The sequence below is a fragment of the Ovis canadensis genome, chromosome 18 (genome assembly GCF_042477335.2).
Source record: "Ovis canadensis isolate MfBH-ARS-UI-01 breed Bighorn chromosome 18, ARS-UI_OviCan_v2, whole genome shotgun sequence".
Lineage (NCBI taxonomy): Eukaryota > Metazoa > Chordata > Mammalia > Artiodactyla > Bovidae > Ovis > Ovis canadensis.
The window spans coordinates 34,340,426-34,356,687 of NC_091262.1; the positions used below are offsets into that span (position 1 = coordinate 34,340,426).

Here is a 16,262-nt window from a genome sequence, read left to right on the forward strand (position 1 = left end):
TGAAAAGGACACCTTGTTGGTGCTTTGTTTTAAGGGGAGGGGAGTGAATTTTAGCAAGAGCAAGAGAGTTTGGGAAAGGCATTTCCATAACACATGCTGCAAGGACACAAGCTCCAGGAGGCCAGGGAGCCTGTTCTCTGCCCCGCTGGATCTTTGGCACCTGGCCCAGGGCCTGGCAGAGTGCCTTCATTCCGTGAATGAATGCTAGCCCTGCAGTGCATCTCCGCGGGTGACCCCTGTGTTTCAGAGCCCAGCCCACCTTCTTGTGCCCACAGCTGGGGTGAGCAAAACTCTGTGTTGTTTCACATCGATAAAAAGTTAAGTATTAGATGAAAATTATGGAATGCATAAATGACCAAGGCTTTTTAGCCAGTAAGTGATCTGAGGACTTCCCTGGTGGCTCAGATGGTAAAGAATCTGCCTGCAATGCAGAACTCAGGTTCAATACCTGGGTTGGGAAGGTCACCTGGAGGAGGGCATAGCAACTCACTCCAGTATTCTTGCCTGCAGAATTCCATGGAGAGAGGAGCCTGATGGGCTACAGTCCATAGGGTAGCAAAGAGTCGGACATGATTGAGCACTAACACACACACACCCACACCCACACACAATTGATTTTGAAAAGGTAGGAAAGACGTCTCTGACAAAACTCTAAGTAGTTATCCCCCTACCTAACTCACCATGGAAAAGTCAGAGATGTGGCTGGCTCGAATAAGAATGAAAATTAGAGCTAAAGATATGAATTTAGACATTTTTTTAAAACTCAGTCATGCAGAAAGAAAGCACACACATCTTAAAAAGTATATGTGCAATCTTTCATACCATGCATTTTTAAGGAGTGCAGAGAAACTCTAAGAACTTAAGCACTGGTTGTGACATATCCTCGATAATACAATGCTTGTTTGAGGAAAGTAACAGCCAGCAATTAAACACAGGACTTTCAGCTGAAGCAACGTCCAAGGCTGTACTGGAGAATGCCAGCTTCCCCAAGACCCAAGGGGGCTAAGCGCCAGTGCTGCTGGATTCACGTGACCTCGGATAACCTTGTTCAGAGACGTCACCAAGGTCACATAAGTAAAGCAACAGGATAACTCAAAGACCCTAGAGATCCCAAAGACTCCCAGAGACCCCAAAATAGAGGTGGTCTCTTAAGTCAATTCTTCAAACCTAAAATTATATATTAAAGGCATAATGGTAGCGTCACTGTAATCAACAGAGAAACTTCCAGAGGACCATGATGAAGCAGCCTACCCTCATTTGAGTAGTGAGTTCAGATCTGCATAGACACGTCTTGTTGAACCCAGAGCGGAAAGAGCAAGCACTTTCCCCAGTGACAGACCATTGCTGGGGATCTTTCTAAAGGAGATGGGCTATGCCACCATTCTTGGGACCCTTGTGGCTGGAGGCTATACTACCTGCCCCAGACATTGACAAGAGCGTCTGTCAGGGTTCAAGCAAATGCAGTCATGTTTCAACATGTAGTCTGAGTGACAGGGACTCAAACTCCTATGGTAACAGCCAAGTCACCTCATGAGTAGCTTTTTAGTAAAGCTAAAGCACCTTTAAGCACTTCTGAAAATTTGATCCAGTAGTTTTGAACTATGGCAGATTTATACTTAATATACATAGCTATTAAGGATAGATATTTTCCTTGTACCCACAATTTTCTAAAATTCAAAATATTCTCTTTTGCAATCCATTGGGAAGTTGGAGGAATCTAAAGAGATATCTGCAATTATTAAATATCATCATGTTGATAAAGGACCACAGCTAACACAGAATAGAATGGACACTTATTTCTTGACTCTCAAATCTTATTCTCCAAGTCCCTGGGGCATGTGGGCTGGAGAAGACAATGAAGAATGAGGTTTTGGACTTTCCTGGTGGTCCAGTGGTTAAGACTCCATGCTCCTAATGCAGGGGGCTAAGACCCCATATGCCGTGTGGTACAGTCAACTCTGCCCCCGACCCAAAAGAAAACAGAATAACAAAAAAGAATGAGGTTTCACTGAGCTGCCCCAGAGCTCACCAAACTCAGCAGAAAGAGAACCACCTAAGTGAAATGCCAGCAGAGTTGAGAGGTACCTGAGCTAGTGGGCTGTGTGCATGCCTGCTCAGTCACTCAGTCGTGTCCGACTCTTTGTGACTCCATGGACTGTAGACCACCAGGATCCTCTACCCATGGTACTATCTATGGTATCCAGGCAAGAATACTGGAGTGGGTTGCCATTCCCTCCTCCAGGGGATCTTCCCGACCCAGAGACTGAACTCGCTTCTCTTGCATCTCCTGTATTGGCAGGTGGATTCTTTACCACCAGGGCCACCTGCAAAGCCCAGTGGGTTATTATCTCTAACTCAGACACAGTCATTCTCACTCTACGATTTACTAACATGCCACCCGGCCAGGGACCACCAATGGCTGAGCCACCAGGGGACACAGGCATGGTCCCGACGGAGCAGGGACCACTTACCAGAAGAGCCCCTGATGCCGAGGTGAGTCATGGCAGCGGGAAGGCTGCCCACGCTGTTCCCCACACTCATACTCCCAAAGAGGTGGTCACCGGTGTCCAGGGAGGCTGGCAGTGGTGCCGAGTAGTGCAGGTTGGTTAGATCTGGCAACGACCCCCCAGTGTTCAGGGTTCCCAGGAAGGGGGAGAGGCCCATGTTTTGACCATTGTGTGGGAAAGTGCTGAAAAAAAGAAGGGTTAAGTATTACTTTCTAAAATGCATTTGGCTGCTGGGGAATAGGACGTGTATGATACCTTTCCTTGTTCAATAAAAGCCGTGGGTACCAAAGATCCAAGTCCTCGTGGAGACTGCCTCTTCCTCGTTCTGAGAGTGTGATCTGCTTACCTGTAATGCTAGACTAAGGATGTCATCTATGCCCGCGTTACAGGAATCTTTTCTAAGACAAGATTAGTTGCATGTGTGTGCTTTTACTGTTTTCTTTTGTCAGCATTTCTTTCCCCCCTGGAATGCAGCTGCTTTACAATGTTGCGTTACTCTCCACTGTACAAGGATGTCCAGGAGGGAGGGGATACACATATAGCTGGTTTACTTCACTGTACAGAAGGTTAGATTATTGATGCAAAAGTACTTTGAAAATTGTCAAGCACTGTATAAGATATGAGACGCTGCTCTGCATTTATTCAATTCTTTTGGTTACATTTCTAAATTATCTTTCCCTCCCCCCCAAAAAGGATCTCCTGTATCAGCCAGATACCTTCCAAAGCATACATTTTCCATTAATAGTTTCCATAAACTTTCAAGTGAGAAAGAGATGTGACTGTTCCTTTGTCAGGATCGGTGGCGCGGCTGCTCTGAGCCCAGGCACTAGGCTGAGTGCTGGTGGGAGGATGATGAATGAGCAGGGCGTGTGCAGTGTGAGCAGGAGTACAGACGGGGGCCCCGCAGGCCAATTGTTTAAATTTTTTAAAGTTATAAATCAAATCAATAAATCTTTAAATGAACTATCTTCTATGTTTCCATCTTGACAGATTGTACCTTTATAATAGCCTGGAAGGCCAGATTCAAGTTTAGAATTCTCCCACTCCTTGGAGCTCTGTGCTAGAACATGCAGAGAGGCGGCCCCAGCCCACAGTCCACTCCCTACCTCCCCAGCCCTGTCCTGCACCGCAGACCAGGCCTGTGTCTTCCCCAGCCCAGGGACCCAGGTCTGGCCGCTCCCCACATCCTCTTAGCCCCTTGGACTCCTTACTCCACGGGAGTGGAACCCTCTGAAGTGTGGGCCCGGGGAGGGGCCACTGAGCCCAGGGCTGGGTGGGGGCACTGCTCTTAGCGTTCACTGACAGGCTGGAGACAGACAGGTAAGGCAAATGACTGCAGTATGGCAGGAAGCTTGCTGGTCCAGGACTGATACGAGTGTCACTGGGAACGCAGAAGCAGGAGTCGTGGTTGTGCGGACAGTTAGGGAGGGAGGGCCTGGAGAAGCGTGTGACCCTGTGCTCATGGAACAGCAGGCAGCATGGCACGGCCAGGGCGCTGGGCAGAGTGCGGAAGCGGGGGCAGATGAGCGGGCGAGGGAGGAAACAAGGGCGTGAGGACAGGCTGTTCTGGAGAGTGTGGATCAGTGCTGGCAGGAGACAGAGAGCCTAGGTGTGAGATGGAGAATCACAGTTTAGAGAGGCCCCTGTGGTTGTCGTGTGGAGAGCTCCTTACAGGGGCAGAGAGGGAGGTGGGGAGAACCGGTTAGAAGTGACTGTGCGGTCCATGTCTGATGTAGGAAAAGAACAGAGTGGGTGATGAGGAGGAGAGTGGCTGGAGGAGGGGCCCTCAGCCAGGATGGGAGGAAGGTGGTGAACGTGATTGAAGACCCTGACTCAGCACAGCACACACAGCGGAGCACCTTCCAGGTGCAGGCCACTGGCATCAGGGCCTCAAGAGACTTGGACAAAGCAAGGGAAGCAACCATAAACAAAATAACTTTCAGTATAATCCGATTCAGTTGTGCAGTGACGGAGCCTGATGGTACAAGGCCTGGAGGGTTGGGGGAGGGGAGATTCCTGACGGATGTCAGAGCTGAGTTGGAAGGCTCAAGAATTCAGATGCTCCAAACGGGAAGATCGTTGCAGGCAGAGTTCCCAGTACGGGCGAAGCAGAGACGCATGTGACTACACTGTGGGCACTAGGAACTTGGCCGCCACAGGAAGGTCAAGTTTGGAGGGGAGATGTGATGGGATATGGGCCTGGAGGAGGAGGCAGAAAGTACATGAGGCTTAAACTGATGACAAGAAGCCAGGGGAAGGTGGAGAGCACAGGAAAGACACACTCATCCTTAGGCCAGACTTGGGGGAGGGTGTAAGAAGCGGGGCCTGGAGGCAAAGAGGTGAGAAGTGCTGCCGCTGAGCAGTCAAGACATAATGAGAGCGTGGAGGCGGATAGATATGGAGAAATTCTGGAGGTGTTTAAGGAAGTGCTCAAGGGTGACTCCTGATTTTCTGGCACGGGGACGGGTGGAACCACCCCCACCAGGACAGGGAACAGGGAAGCACATGAGTAGACTGGGGACAAGGTAGGTGGTGTGGGTAAGAGAAGGACTTCTGCCGTAGATGCTGAGCTTCGGTAACACGGGAGGACGTGTCATGGGATGTCTCTCGAGGAACGTTCTGTCAGAACAGTGTGGGAGGGAGCCAGGCCACCGTAGGCCGAGCAACAGACAAGCAGTAAGGGAGCCTCGAGGGGAAAGCCTTTCAGAAAGTGTGGCTGAGAAGTCTGGAAGTGAGAAGAAGGAACTAGAAGGGAACGCAAGGTCAGATAGTACTTTTCGGTGCAGAATCCTTAAGTGTGATTAATGCAGAGAGAAGATCTAGTAGACAGGGAAAGGTAGAAAACACAGAAGCGGGAAGGATAAGCAGGAGAGAGGCTTCCGGAAAGGCCAAGGGCATGGGTAAAGCTATCGGGTGTGAACAGACGGCCAGTTGGGTCCCTGGGGACTAGAAACCAGGAAGGATGGCATGTGGGGCTGGGAGGCATGGAGTGCGGGGCAGGAGGGAGCTGGGCGTTCATTCCTGCCGCTTCTCTTTTCTTGGTGAAGTAGGACTGGGATCATTGTGGAGGCTTGAAGAGAGAAGGGGAAGTAGGAAAGGGGTCCTTTTGGGGTGAGGAAGGAGGATGATTTAGACTGTAGAAAAGCTGAACGGGACACCTTGTCTTCCAGACAGCTGGTTGCAGTGTTAGGGCCAAGGACTAGGAAATAAACTGGCAAATGCAGAGCTGCTCGCTATGAGGGCAACGGGCTCTCTGGCTGGGTGCTCAGAGGGAGGGAGGAAAGGCGAAGGCAGAAACCGCATCTGGTAGCACAGAGCAGGGACGGAGAAAGTAACCATGACAAACACAACCCAGGCTGTCACCGACATTCAAAGGCCCCTCCCTCTGCTGGAGAGGAATATACCCTGTAACTTTCCAAATTCAGCTGCTAGAGCCACCTCCTGGATCCGCTATAAGGCAGACGACGTACTCCCTGGTCCACAGCTCTCCAGCTCTCCAGCCTGACTCCGGGTCGGGCTGCACCTGCCTCCACGCTCTGCAGGCAAGCTCCTGCTGCTCCCTCTGCCCTTCCCTGCACTGCATCCTGGACTCTGGTCACAGCCATCGTGTCAGAGAGGCTCCTGCAGACACCCGCGGTCGCCTTTCTCCTTACTCGGCTTTCTTTTTCCTCACTGCGTTTACCAACACATGACGTGTATTCATTGGCTTGATTGTTTTCGCCTACTTCGCTCCACAGGAGCCTCAGCTCGTTGAGAGCAGGCACCTGTACTGTTTCGTTCACTGCTCTGCTCCAGTGCCTAGGAGTAGGGGGTCAATAAACACCAGATGAACAGAAGTCACGGGACAGAATCCTACACCTAGTGTAAGAGCAGGGAACCAAGTTTTGTCACCTAAGGAACCCTGGTTTCAAAGCTCTTGGGGGCGGGGATGAGGAGTTGAAAGTACACAGCCCCTTCTGTAATTTAGGCCTGTGGGGCCTCCATCACCCATCTGCCTGAGGATTGAGCCAAAATGAATTCTTGAGAAGAATCTTCAGCCCTAGCTGTGGGGACCACCTATACTCCAGGTGTGATGGTCTCACCAGGTGGGCATCCTAGAGGGCATTTTGACTTTCTCAAGAGGTCAACCCTGATCTCAGCTCAGTGGGCTGTTCATTGCATGAGTTTATATTTAACTAGCTGAAAAGAATGCCTGCGCTCCCATTGCTCAGGAGGGTGGGCCCTGAACTCAGTGCTGTTAGACAACAGTGAAGGCTTTACAGGGGAGATGAGAAAGAAGGACGGCCTGAGGTATGATAGCTGGAGTTCCTCTGCAGACTGTCAGACCATCTAGAAAGCGCACCTGCGCTCAGCTAGACCGTGCAAGAGGCCAGCCTTCAAACCACACGGTTTTGGCTTTGGAAGAGCTGCCGTTTCGAGGTTTTTGTTTCAACCCTGGGGGGCAGCCTTGAGGGTCACTGGGGCTCCCTCTGCCCCCGTGCTCTCAGGACCCCACCGTGCACCCCAGGGCTCAGCCCTCTCTGCGAAGACCGCGAGAGGGCCCTCCCCATGCCTGTGTCTCAGTGAGAGCGCCTTCACGGGCGTCAGTGTGCGGGCTTCATCAGCTCTGTTGTCTCCACGTCCCTCCTTGGTCCCGTCTCCTCAGGAACATTTTAATCTCTTAGTACTGCACATGTTTTTTTGTGAAAGCTGTCTCTCACATTTTTCAGGGAGTGAAGGTGTATACTTCTAAATACATTAATTAGCTGTTCCACAGAAACTCCTTTTAATACCACAAGCTTTCCTATTTATTCATTTTCCATCAGTTAAAAAAAATGTGGTAAAAATAAAATGTACATAACACAGAATCTATCCCTTTGAGGTTCATGGTTTTGTGGCATTCGGTACTCTCTTAGGTAACTTCTGGGTCACCAAGTTGCCAGGGGCCCACGGATTCCAAAGGCAAGAGGCTGGTGGGCCCCCTCCACGCCTGCAGGCCCCGGCTTCCTCCAGTGGGGTTGTTTGTTTACCCAGAGTCGGTGATATTATTCTCAAACATATTTATGGCAGTTTTACTTTTGCAGTTATGTCATATAATTACTTTGAACAAATGAAATATGAGCATACCAAAAGAGAGCTGTTGTTTTTGTGAAAATTCAGTTGACTTTCAACTTATATGTAATGTGTGAAATTTCTCAGTGTTCTCTGATGAAGCAGCAAGACGTTCCTTTCGGTAAAACCTTCAGGACGGCCCTGAAACAAGAACTGAAAGAACATCTCTTACCTGCCACCTCCCACATCACAGGATCGAGGGCGCCCAGACAGGGACTGGATCTGGGGAGAGACATAGGAAGCCGGGCTTACTCACCGTAAAGCCAAATTCAAGTTTTTAAAAACTGTCATTGCAGGTATCCTGGGGCTCCAGTCAGTGCGAGTGGAGAGCCAGCATAGAAACAGCATCCTCACAAAGCAGCAGTTTAAGTTTTGACTGGACTTTTCCAGGCATAAGGGAGGCATGATACTAATAAATTTTTCTTATTTGATCCTTCTAGATGATTCTATTCTAAATGAATTATTTTCTTGTAAAAGGCCAATATGCGTCCCATAGAGCTTTTAAATAAACATTCATTTTCTAACGAGCCTCAGAGGAACAGGAGAAAAAAGAGACATGAACTAGAGTGAAGAAACAGGAAATTAACATCTGAAGAAAAGAAATATTTCAAGTAAAATCTAACTTGGCGCGGGTGGGGGGGGGGGGAGGATTTCTCTTTTTTTCCCTTGTTTTTTAAAATCTACTTCATTTCTTTGGCAGTGCTGGGTCTTAGTTACGGCTCACGGCCTCTTCAATCCCAGCTGTGGCATGGGGGGCCTTTCAGTTGAGGCTTGCGAACTCTTAGCTGCGGCACGTGGGACCTAGTGCCCTGACCAGGGATGGAAGTCGGGGGTGCCCTGCATTGGGAGCGGGCAGTCTCAGCCACTGGACCACCAGGGATGTCCCTGAGGGTATTTTCATTTTGTTTATTGTCCCATCCCTGCACCTCAATGTCTGGCAACAGGTACTCAATATATACTGGGTTGGCCAAAAAGTTTGTTTAGGTTTTTTTTCCTAAGATGTTACAGGAAACCAAACGAACTTTTTGGTCAACCTAATACATGATTAAAAAAAAAAAAAAGAATGAAGCTATTGACTCATCTCTTCTCACAGCAGTGATTTATGGAGAACTGCAAATCTGTAACAGCTAGGGGAGATGAGGGGAGTTCCCTGGCAGTCCAATACTTAGGACTCAGTGCTTTCAATGCCTTGGTCCTGAGTTCAATCCCTGGTCAGGGAACTAAGATCCTGCAAGCCATGCAGCACAGCAGAGAAAAAAAGAACTGATAGAGATGAACACCGCTTTCCCTAGAGAGTACCTCTTCCCTGGTGCTCAGAGAAGACTGGCTGCCTCTGACCCCTCTGTGGGGAAGACACAGCTGTCCTCTGACAAAGGCCTCCAAGACCACTGGCGCCTCCCGTGGAAAAGGACAGTGGGCTTCTCCTGTGTCTAAGTATGTGAACTTTTACATCTCTTTGCCCCCAGAAGACTGAATATCAAAACACCTTGCTTTTACAAAAGGCCTTTCCAGTCCACCCTAATGTTAATGATGACTTTGGTAGACGTGGCAGAAGAAACTGGCCCACAGGACGCCTGCCCAGGCAGCAACGACCACAGCACTGAACCGCCAGGGAGTGCCCCTCATCCCACTCAGCTCTGACGCACTTGCAGTTCTCCATTAATCGTTTCTGGGAGAAGAGCTGAGTCAATAGGTTCATTCCTTTTTTTATTATTATTTTTTAGCATATATGTATGTATGTATGTGTGTGTGTATATATATATATACACACACACACACATATATATACGGTTGGCCAAAAAGTTCATTTGGTTTCCTTTGGCTCAGAGCTGGGCGGACACGTTGTTTTCTTTCAGAGGTGGCAGATTCTGTATGGAAGAAAGCCTGACTTGGTACCACGGGACCCCCCTCTCTTCCACAGCAGGTGGGTTAACAGAGAGGGAGCCGGGGTGGAGACAGGGACAAGTACTCAAAGGCTCTTAGAAACTGTTAAACAGAGGACTTCTTTCCGACTTCCAGGTGACGCAGGTCAAATGGGTTTCACTAAAGCAAGGAGTTATCTGGTGAACCAGCCATTATGGACAGAAGCTAGTGACTGGCAGCTGGTGTTGGCTATAAAACAGAAAAATCTGCCTCTGACTTGTAACTGGGTTTCAGCACTTCCTATAATATGAAAGAGATAGGAGGGACCAACCAGTCTTTCTGAAAGAGGGAATTCATATGGGAACTAGAAAGTTAAGAGATAGTTACGCTAACCCTTCGATACAATTATGCTTGTTTTATTTGAACCATCATCCCCTAGTATATTCTTCTATCTTTGTCGCCAGACTTCTGCTCTGCTTTTTTTCTCCCAAATCCCCTGTGGGATTTGACACTGACCTCTGAAGGGCAAACATTCAGTGACAATGAGGACAGCTGTCCACCTACCTCTTTGGTCTCCCACAGCTGCTTCGGGAGTGGCTTGGGGACGTTCAGCAGGTTCTCTTCCCTCAGCGGGCTGGGGAAAGACACCACTGAAGGGGAGAAGAAGCACAGTCGCCGTGTTAGAAGGCCCCCCACTGCAACCCCCACCTCTGGCCCAACAAATGACCTTTGTGAAAACAGCTGAGTTAGACATATATTGACTGTCTACTACAGATGGTGTTTTGAGTATTACTGTGGGGGATGCACGGGTGAGACGTGAATTCAGCCCCTGAGGATTTCGTACCCTACACATGGGAAAGGGTGGCATGTGGATACCCATGTCTGGAAAGAGGACTGGGGGAGGCCCAAAAGGTCAAAGGGCTCCAGCCTTTTAGGGACACAGGAAACGGCCATCCCCAGAGAGAGAGCAATATGAACGAAGGCTGAGAGTGGAGGTGATGGACAGCCACTGAGTATATAAAAGAGAAGGGTGGGAAGGTCAAGGTCAGGTCAGGGAGGGCCTTGCAAACCTGGCGAGGAGAGGATGGAAGAAAAGGAATGAGGAGGGACCCACAAAAATCCAGGAGAGAGGGAATGAGGAAGGTAACAAAGAGAGAAGAGGAATATTCCATGGAAGACAAGGTGGCAGTGAAGATGCCTGGTCCTGAGCTGGGTGTGGGGCAGAAAGAGGAGTTGAGAACCCAGAGGGATGAGGAAATCTTCTCCAGGGGATCTCCCTGCCCCAGGGATCTAACCCAGGTCTCCTGCATTTCAGCTGGATTCTTTACCATCTGAGTCACCAGGGAAGCCCCTGAAAGATAACATCAGATGACAGGAAAAGTTGCAAGGGATGCGTGAGATGGCTTAAGGCTACTTCTTATGACAGTCTGGTCACAAGAATATGGCTGGAATGGACTCCAGCACTGTAAAGGGGATTGTTTCCTTGGAGAAGTTCATTGCTTTTTGTCACTTCATATCCAAGACTGGTTGTAATTCTTCAAAGAACTCACTGGAAATGCAAACAACCTTGCAGCCATCTCTTTATTTCTGTCCTAGTGGGTTAGATATTTATTGCTGTTTCATCTTTTCATGATTTTACTCCTGGCCTGAAATGGCCTTCCCAGAAAGGAGCATATATGATGATGAAAGAGATTTGCTTCTGGCACAGGAAGCTCCTCATTTATCACAGTCCCTGTAAGTCCTGACCCCTGCAGTGTATAAACCTAATTTAGTTGTTCACTTTCAGATTATGAAAATTAAATTTCAGATTATAAAATTTTAGGGAAAAGAAAATAGTTCCTGGTACTGCATGAATAAATGAGCTGTGTCAGGCCTTCATCTGTCAATAGCTTCCAGAGTCATTTAGGAGATCCCCAACATTAATCAGCTTTATGAAACTCATTATCTTCTGTAAGGCTTGCAATTTCATTTTGCAATCACTTTGCATTTTCCTCACATTATTTATATCTGTCGATTACTGGCTCACAAAACTTTCTAAACAGGCTGAGAAAGACAGCTGAGGAAGGATGGATATTGGAACAACCAATGGCTTAAGTGTCTAATCACTATTCTCATGTGATCACAACTTGCTCCCCTGTACAGCCCTATGACTGTGGGACCATGGGGACCCAGATGACAAGGAGCCTTCGTAGTCTAACCACACACTTCCCTTCTCATGGCCTTGATCAGGGCTGGCCTTAATTTTGTAGAGCCTCTCAGAAAAGTAAACAAGTCAGCAGTTGTCAGCATTTTTTGGGAAGTCCAGAAAACTTGAGTATTAACTAGATCAGATGTTAAGAGGAGGTTATGTATACTACAGTCAGCATCCCACTCAGCACAGGTAGGTGAAATCAGTTCATTACCTTCCCCATGAACGTCATTCTCACCATCACAGAAACCTAGTGGGAAAGAAAAAAACACTATTATGCAGTGCTTTCACCTTTATTTATTAATGAATTAGTAAATCTTTCTGATTCAAATAGAATTTTGAAAATTCCAAGGCAATTTTGGTATAGTGATGTTCACTCAGAGGGCATCAGCATTTATAGTAAACTTAAAATAGATAGAGCTAACTTCCAACCAGTCCATTCTAAAGGAGATCAGTCCTGGGTGTTCTCTGGAAGGAATGATGCTAAAGCTGAAACTCCAGTACTTTGGCTACCTCATGCGAAGAGTTGACTCATTGGCAAAGACTCTGATGCTGGGAGGGATTGGGGGCAGGAGGAGAAGGGGACGACAGAGGATGAGATGGCTGGATGGCATCACCGACTCGATGGACCTGAGTTTGCGTGAACTCTGGGAGTTGGTGATGGACAGGGAGGCCTGGTGTGCTGCGATTCATGGGGTCACAGAGTCAGACATGACTGAGCGACGAACTGAACTGAACTGAAGTCTAAGGTTGGTGCCTATCTACTTTTCTTTAAAATTATCTCCGTCTTTAAAATCTTTTACTGCCTCTGTCCTGAAAGAAGAACAGTTTACAAAGTCTGAGAACCTCTAACCAAATCACAAAGAAAAGAAAGAAGTAATATAGAGAGTGAAGTAAAAAGGCACAAAGTGTGAGTCGCTCAGTTGGGTCCGACTCTTTGTAACCCCAAGGACTGTAGCCCACCAGGATCTCCTGTCCACGGGATTTCCCAGGCAAGAATACTGGAGTGGGTTGCCATTTCCTCCTCCAGGGGAGCTTCCCAATCCAGGGATTGAACCCACGTCTCCTGCAGCTCCTGCACTGGCAGGTGGGTTCTTTACCACTGAGCCAGCTGGGAAGTCTATACACATACGTGTATCCCCTCTGTTTTGGAGAGACTGTTGTTGCAGCAGAATGTGAGGTAGATTGAAAGGAGAAAGTCTGAAGGCAGGAAGACCAAGTGAAAAGCCTCCATAACAGTCCAGACAAGAAGGAAATAAGTGGGGTATTTATTGGCAGCGAGGACAGAAAAGAGGCGGCGGATTTGAGATACACAGCAGGCGTGGAATGAACAGGACTTGGCTACTCAATGGGTGTGAGGGGTGTGGGAATGAGAGTAATTAAAGACAATTAACTCCTGGCTCAGAGTTTCGGTAACTAGAGGGATGATGGTGGCAATAACCAATGTGTTAGCACCAAGTTAATATATAACCAAAATATGTGAGAAATGGAATGTTTCCTGCCGTATCAGTAAACAAAGGCTGTCACAGTCACCAGCGATTGCAGCCACCAGCGAACTCAGGAAGGAAAAAACACCTCCATCTACCAGCCATCAGACTACAGCCACTCCCCATGGTGAGCCCTGAGGAAATTCGGGATGTGAAGACACAGGGCACTGGCCCCAACAGCTGAGCTGCACGTGAAAGGAAGGATTTCAGGGAGCCTGGACACTTGCACCTTCCCATACACAGGTTGTCTGGTTTTCTTTAATTAACCACAATCTTTTGATGTTCAGACTACCTGCCCTTTGTTGCAAAACTCCTACAGATCCTGGCTCCTTCTGTCGCCTCCTCAGAAGAGTCTCTCAGAGCTATCTGAAATGCCATCTCCCGGCTGCAGTCCTCATTTTGCCCAAATAAAACTTAACTCACAGCTCTCACGTTGTATAGTTTTTTCCCAACATATCCAAGCCTGGATTTTTACTACTGGATGAAAAATATCAGATGATACAACTATAAATACAGGGATAAAAATAAAAGGGAGCGAGTTGTCAGTGGGTATCCAGAAGCAGGGGAAACATGGAGCAGCCCTGCAGGGGACAAGCAGCCACAACCAAGGCTCACGTGTGTTCCAAGAAACCTCGCGGACTAGGAGCCGCCAGGGGCTGACCTCCTGAACGTAACTGAGGCCGCCTTCCCTCTCCCCACCCTCACACCTGGCGAATCTAGAACACCTCCCAGCACAGCCTGGATCTGTGGAACAGAAGTAGAGGGCAGGGGGCAGAGTACTTAACCAGAGTGTCTCTCTCAGGAGACCTCCCCATTCTGAGCCCTCCTGCCACCTGTGTGACACTTCTGCCCCCTCTTTAGATCTCCGATGCCTTTGCCATCCCCCTCTCCCTCCCGTCTGTGCAACCAAGGCTCACCTCTCTCTCTCTCTCTCTCTCTCTCTCTCTCTCTCTCTCTCTCTCTCTCGTTTGTTTAGTCACTCAGTTGTGTCTGACTCTCTGTGACTCCATGGAATATATAGCCCACCAGGCTCCTCTGTCCATGGGATTTCCCAGGCGAGAATATACTGGAGTGGGGTGCCACTTCCTTCTCCAACAGGCTCATTTCTTTCAGGGCTATTTGCATTTTAAGCCTTCATGGTGCTGGTCAAAGGTATAGTATTACCTGCGGTAGGATCACTGGGGTTCAAGGCAGATCTCCTTCCCTGGGAAGGAGCTCAGGGCTGTGTTTCTTAAGGCTGGTGAGACTCAGCTCTGGGTGCTAAGAAGACAACATGCCTTGCTCTGCCCTTAGCTCTAGACTGCTACTTGAAAGGGCAAGGACCACCCTGGCCCCTTCCTCCACTTGCTAGTGATGAGCAGAGGTGGGTTAGGTACAGTCCTAGACTACAGGGCAATAGGCAAGTGTCACAGAGTGCCATCAGGCTTACCCATTCAGGGGGTATATGTGTGTGTGTGTGTGTGCGTGCCTGTGAGTATGAAATGATAATTAAACTGCACATGCTGCTAAGTTCTGGATAATTAAACAAGAGAGAAATTATAAAAATCTTGCTTGGTTGCATAAAAGTCTATTTCTCTCATTTCCATCAACTCCTCACCATGGATGCCTTGTCGCACAAATTGAATAACCATTATGAGAATTACTAACCATGTATCAGCCTAATGACTGTGTCTTCTTGGGACACAAACTTTTGCTCGTGAATGTATCACAGCTTTCTGCTCATGTAGTTAAGCTGTCAGCAGATGCTCCCTTATGATCTACTCAGAACCAAAAAAAATAGTGGGAACATTAATTGAAGCTACATCACTATCCTCAGGAAAGATTCCCAGGGAAAAGGCAGTTCTTGCTCTCTGCTTGTGGAGTCTAATTCCCAGCTTCAATTATAATTTTTCCCATCACTTTAAAAATCTTTACTTTATTTGGTAGCTCCTATAATAAGAAATACCTTTTTGCAAAGCTAGTCGATATTTTTAAAAGTCTGAAAGGAAAGCAAATGAGAAACTTTCATGAATGACAGGGGGAGAGGGGAAAGACAAGAAACTATTTAAAATAGCTCCCACCAACAGATAGAATTCTCCAGAAATAATTCCTATCCTTGGAGACTTGAATAATATTTTAAACACACTGGCTTTCCCATGTAAACACAGCCATATTTGGATGTGTTTCTGAGTTCTGCTGTACTTCCAAGGCAACTGAAGCAGGGACACGGTTCCGACGTCCAGGCTGGAGGTCGGCCTGCCTTCCTCAGCTGTCAGATACCGGGGTACAAACACGGCAGGCTCGAGCTGCTGATGTGAAAAGTAGGGACCCTGGGACTCTGCTCCAGGATTTCCTTCTTTCTTTCTGCCTGCCGTATGGCTCCGTTGTAGGATCAACACTGACACTCTGTTGCTTTTCTTATTTGTCCTCACTCACGCCTTCTGAGACTTCGCACCTCTTCCCTTGCAGGCAACATCACTCTTAGGGTAAATACTTCACTTGATTAATCACTTGCTTTAGCTATTTCTCTTCCTCTCTGCATGTAGGCCTCAAAGTCCTGTTACTTAGGATTTCCTTGTCCTCTCTAGGCCTTTAGCCCTTTCTAGAGAAGCGCACACTTTGAACAGAGGGCAACAGGAACGCAGGAGTGGCAGAGGCAGAAAGGCAGCTCTTTCTCGGGAGTTCCAGATTGAAGTCTATCAGTCTGGTTCCCTCCCAATCCACGGAGACTAAGACCTTGCTGCACCTTTTTTAGGCTTATATATTCTCCCCCTCTTTTTCATTTTTATTTTTTTGACCATGCCATGTGGCAGACATGTAGCCTGCCAGGCTCCTCCATCCATGGGATTCTCCAGGCAAGAATACTGGAGTGGGTTGCCATTTCCTCCTCCAGGGGATCTTCCCGACCCAGGGATCAAGCCCACGCCTCCTGTATCTCTGTATCACAGATGGATTCTTTACTGCTGAGCCACTGGGCAAGCCCTAAGCACACATTCTGCTTTTTTTGACCATGCCATGCAGCGGGCGTGTGGGATCTTCTCCAACCAGGGATTGAACCTATACCCCCTGCACTGGAAGTGTGGAGTCTTAACCGCTGGACCACCAGGGAAGTCCATAGGCTTATATATCCCTACGCACTACCTGTAA

The 16,262-nt window shown here is 48.2% G+C and overlaps 1 protein-coding gene across 4 annotated transcripts in view; it reads right to left on the reverse strand.

Moving 5' to 3' along the window:
* Positions 1 to 16,262, reverse strand: part of CRTC3 (CREB regulated transcription coactivator 3) — a 96,866-nt gene that overhangs the window by 12,332 nt on the left and 68,272 nt on the right. For all 4 annotated transcript variants that reach the window (XM_069560355.1, XM_069560356.1, XM_069560354.1 and 1 more), the window contains exons 7-10: positions 11,864 to 11,899; positions 10,026 to 10,111; positions 7,771 to 7,820; positions 2,472 to 2,689 (exon numbers count right to left, since the gene is read on the reverse strand). In XM_069560355.1, coding sequence (XP_069416456.1) covers positions 2,472 to 2,689; positions 7,771 to 7,820; positions 10,026 to 10,111; positions 11,864 to 11,899 — 390 coding nt within the window. The remainder of the gene's footprint in view (positions 1 to 2,471; positions 2,690 to 7,770; positions 7,821 to 10,025; positions 10,112 to 11,863; positions 11,900 to 16,262) is intronic.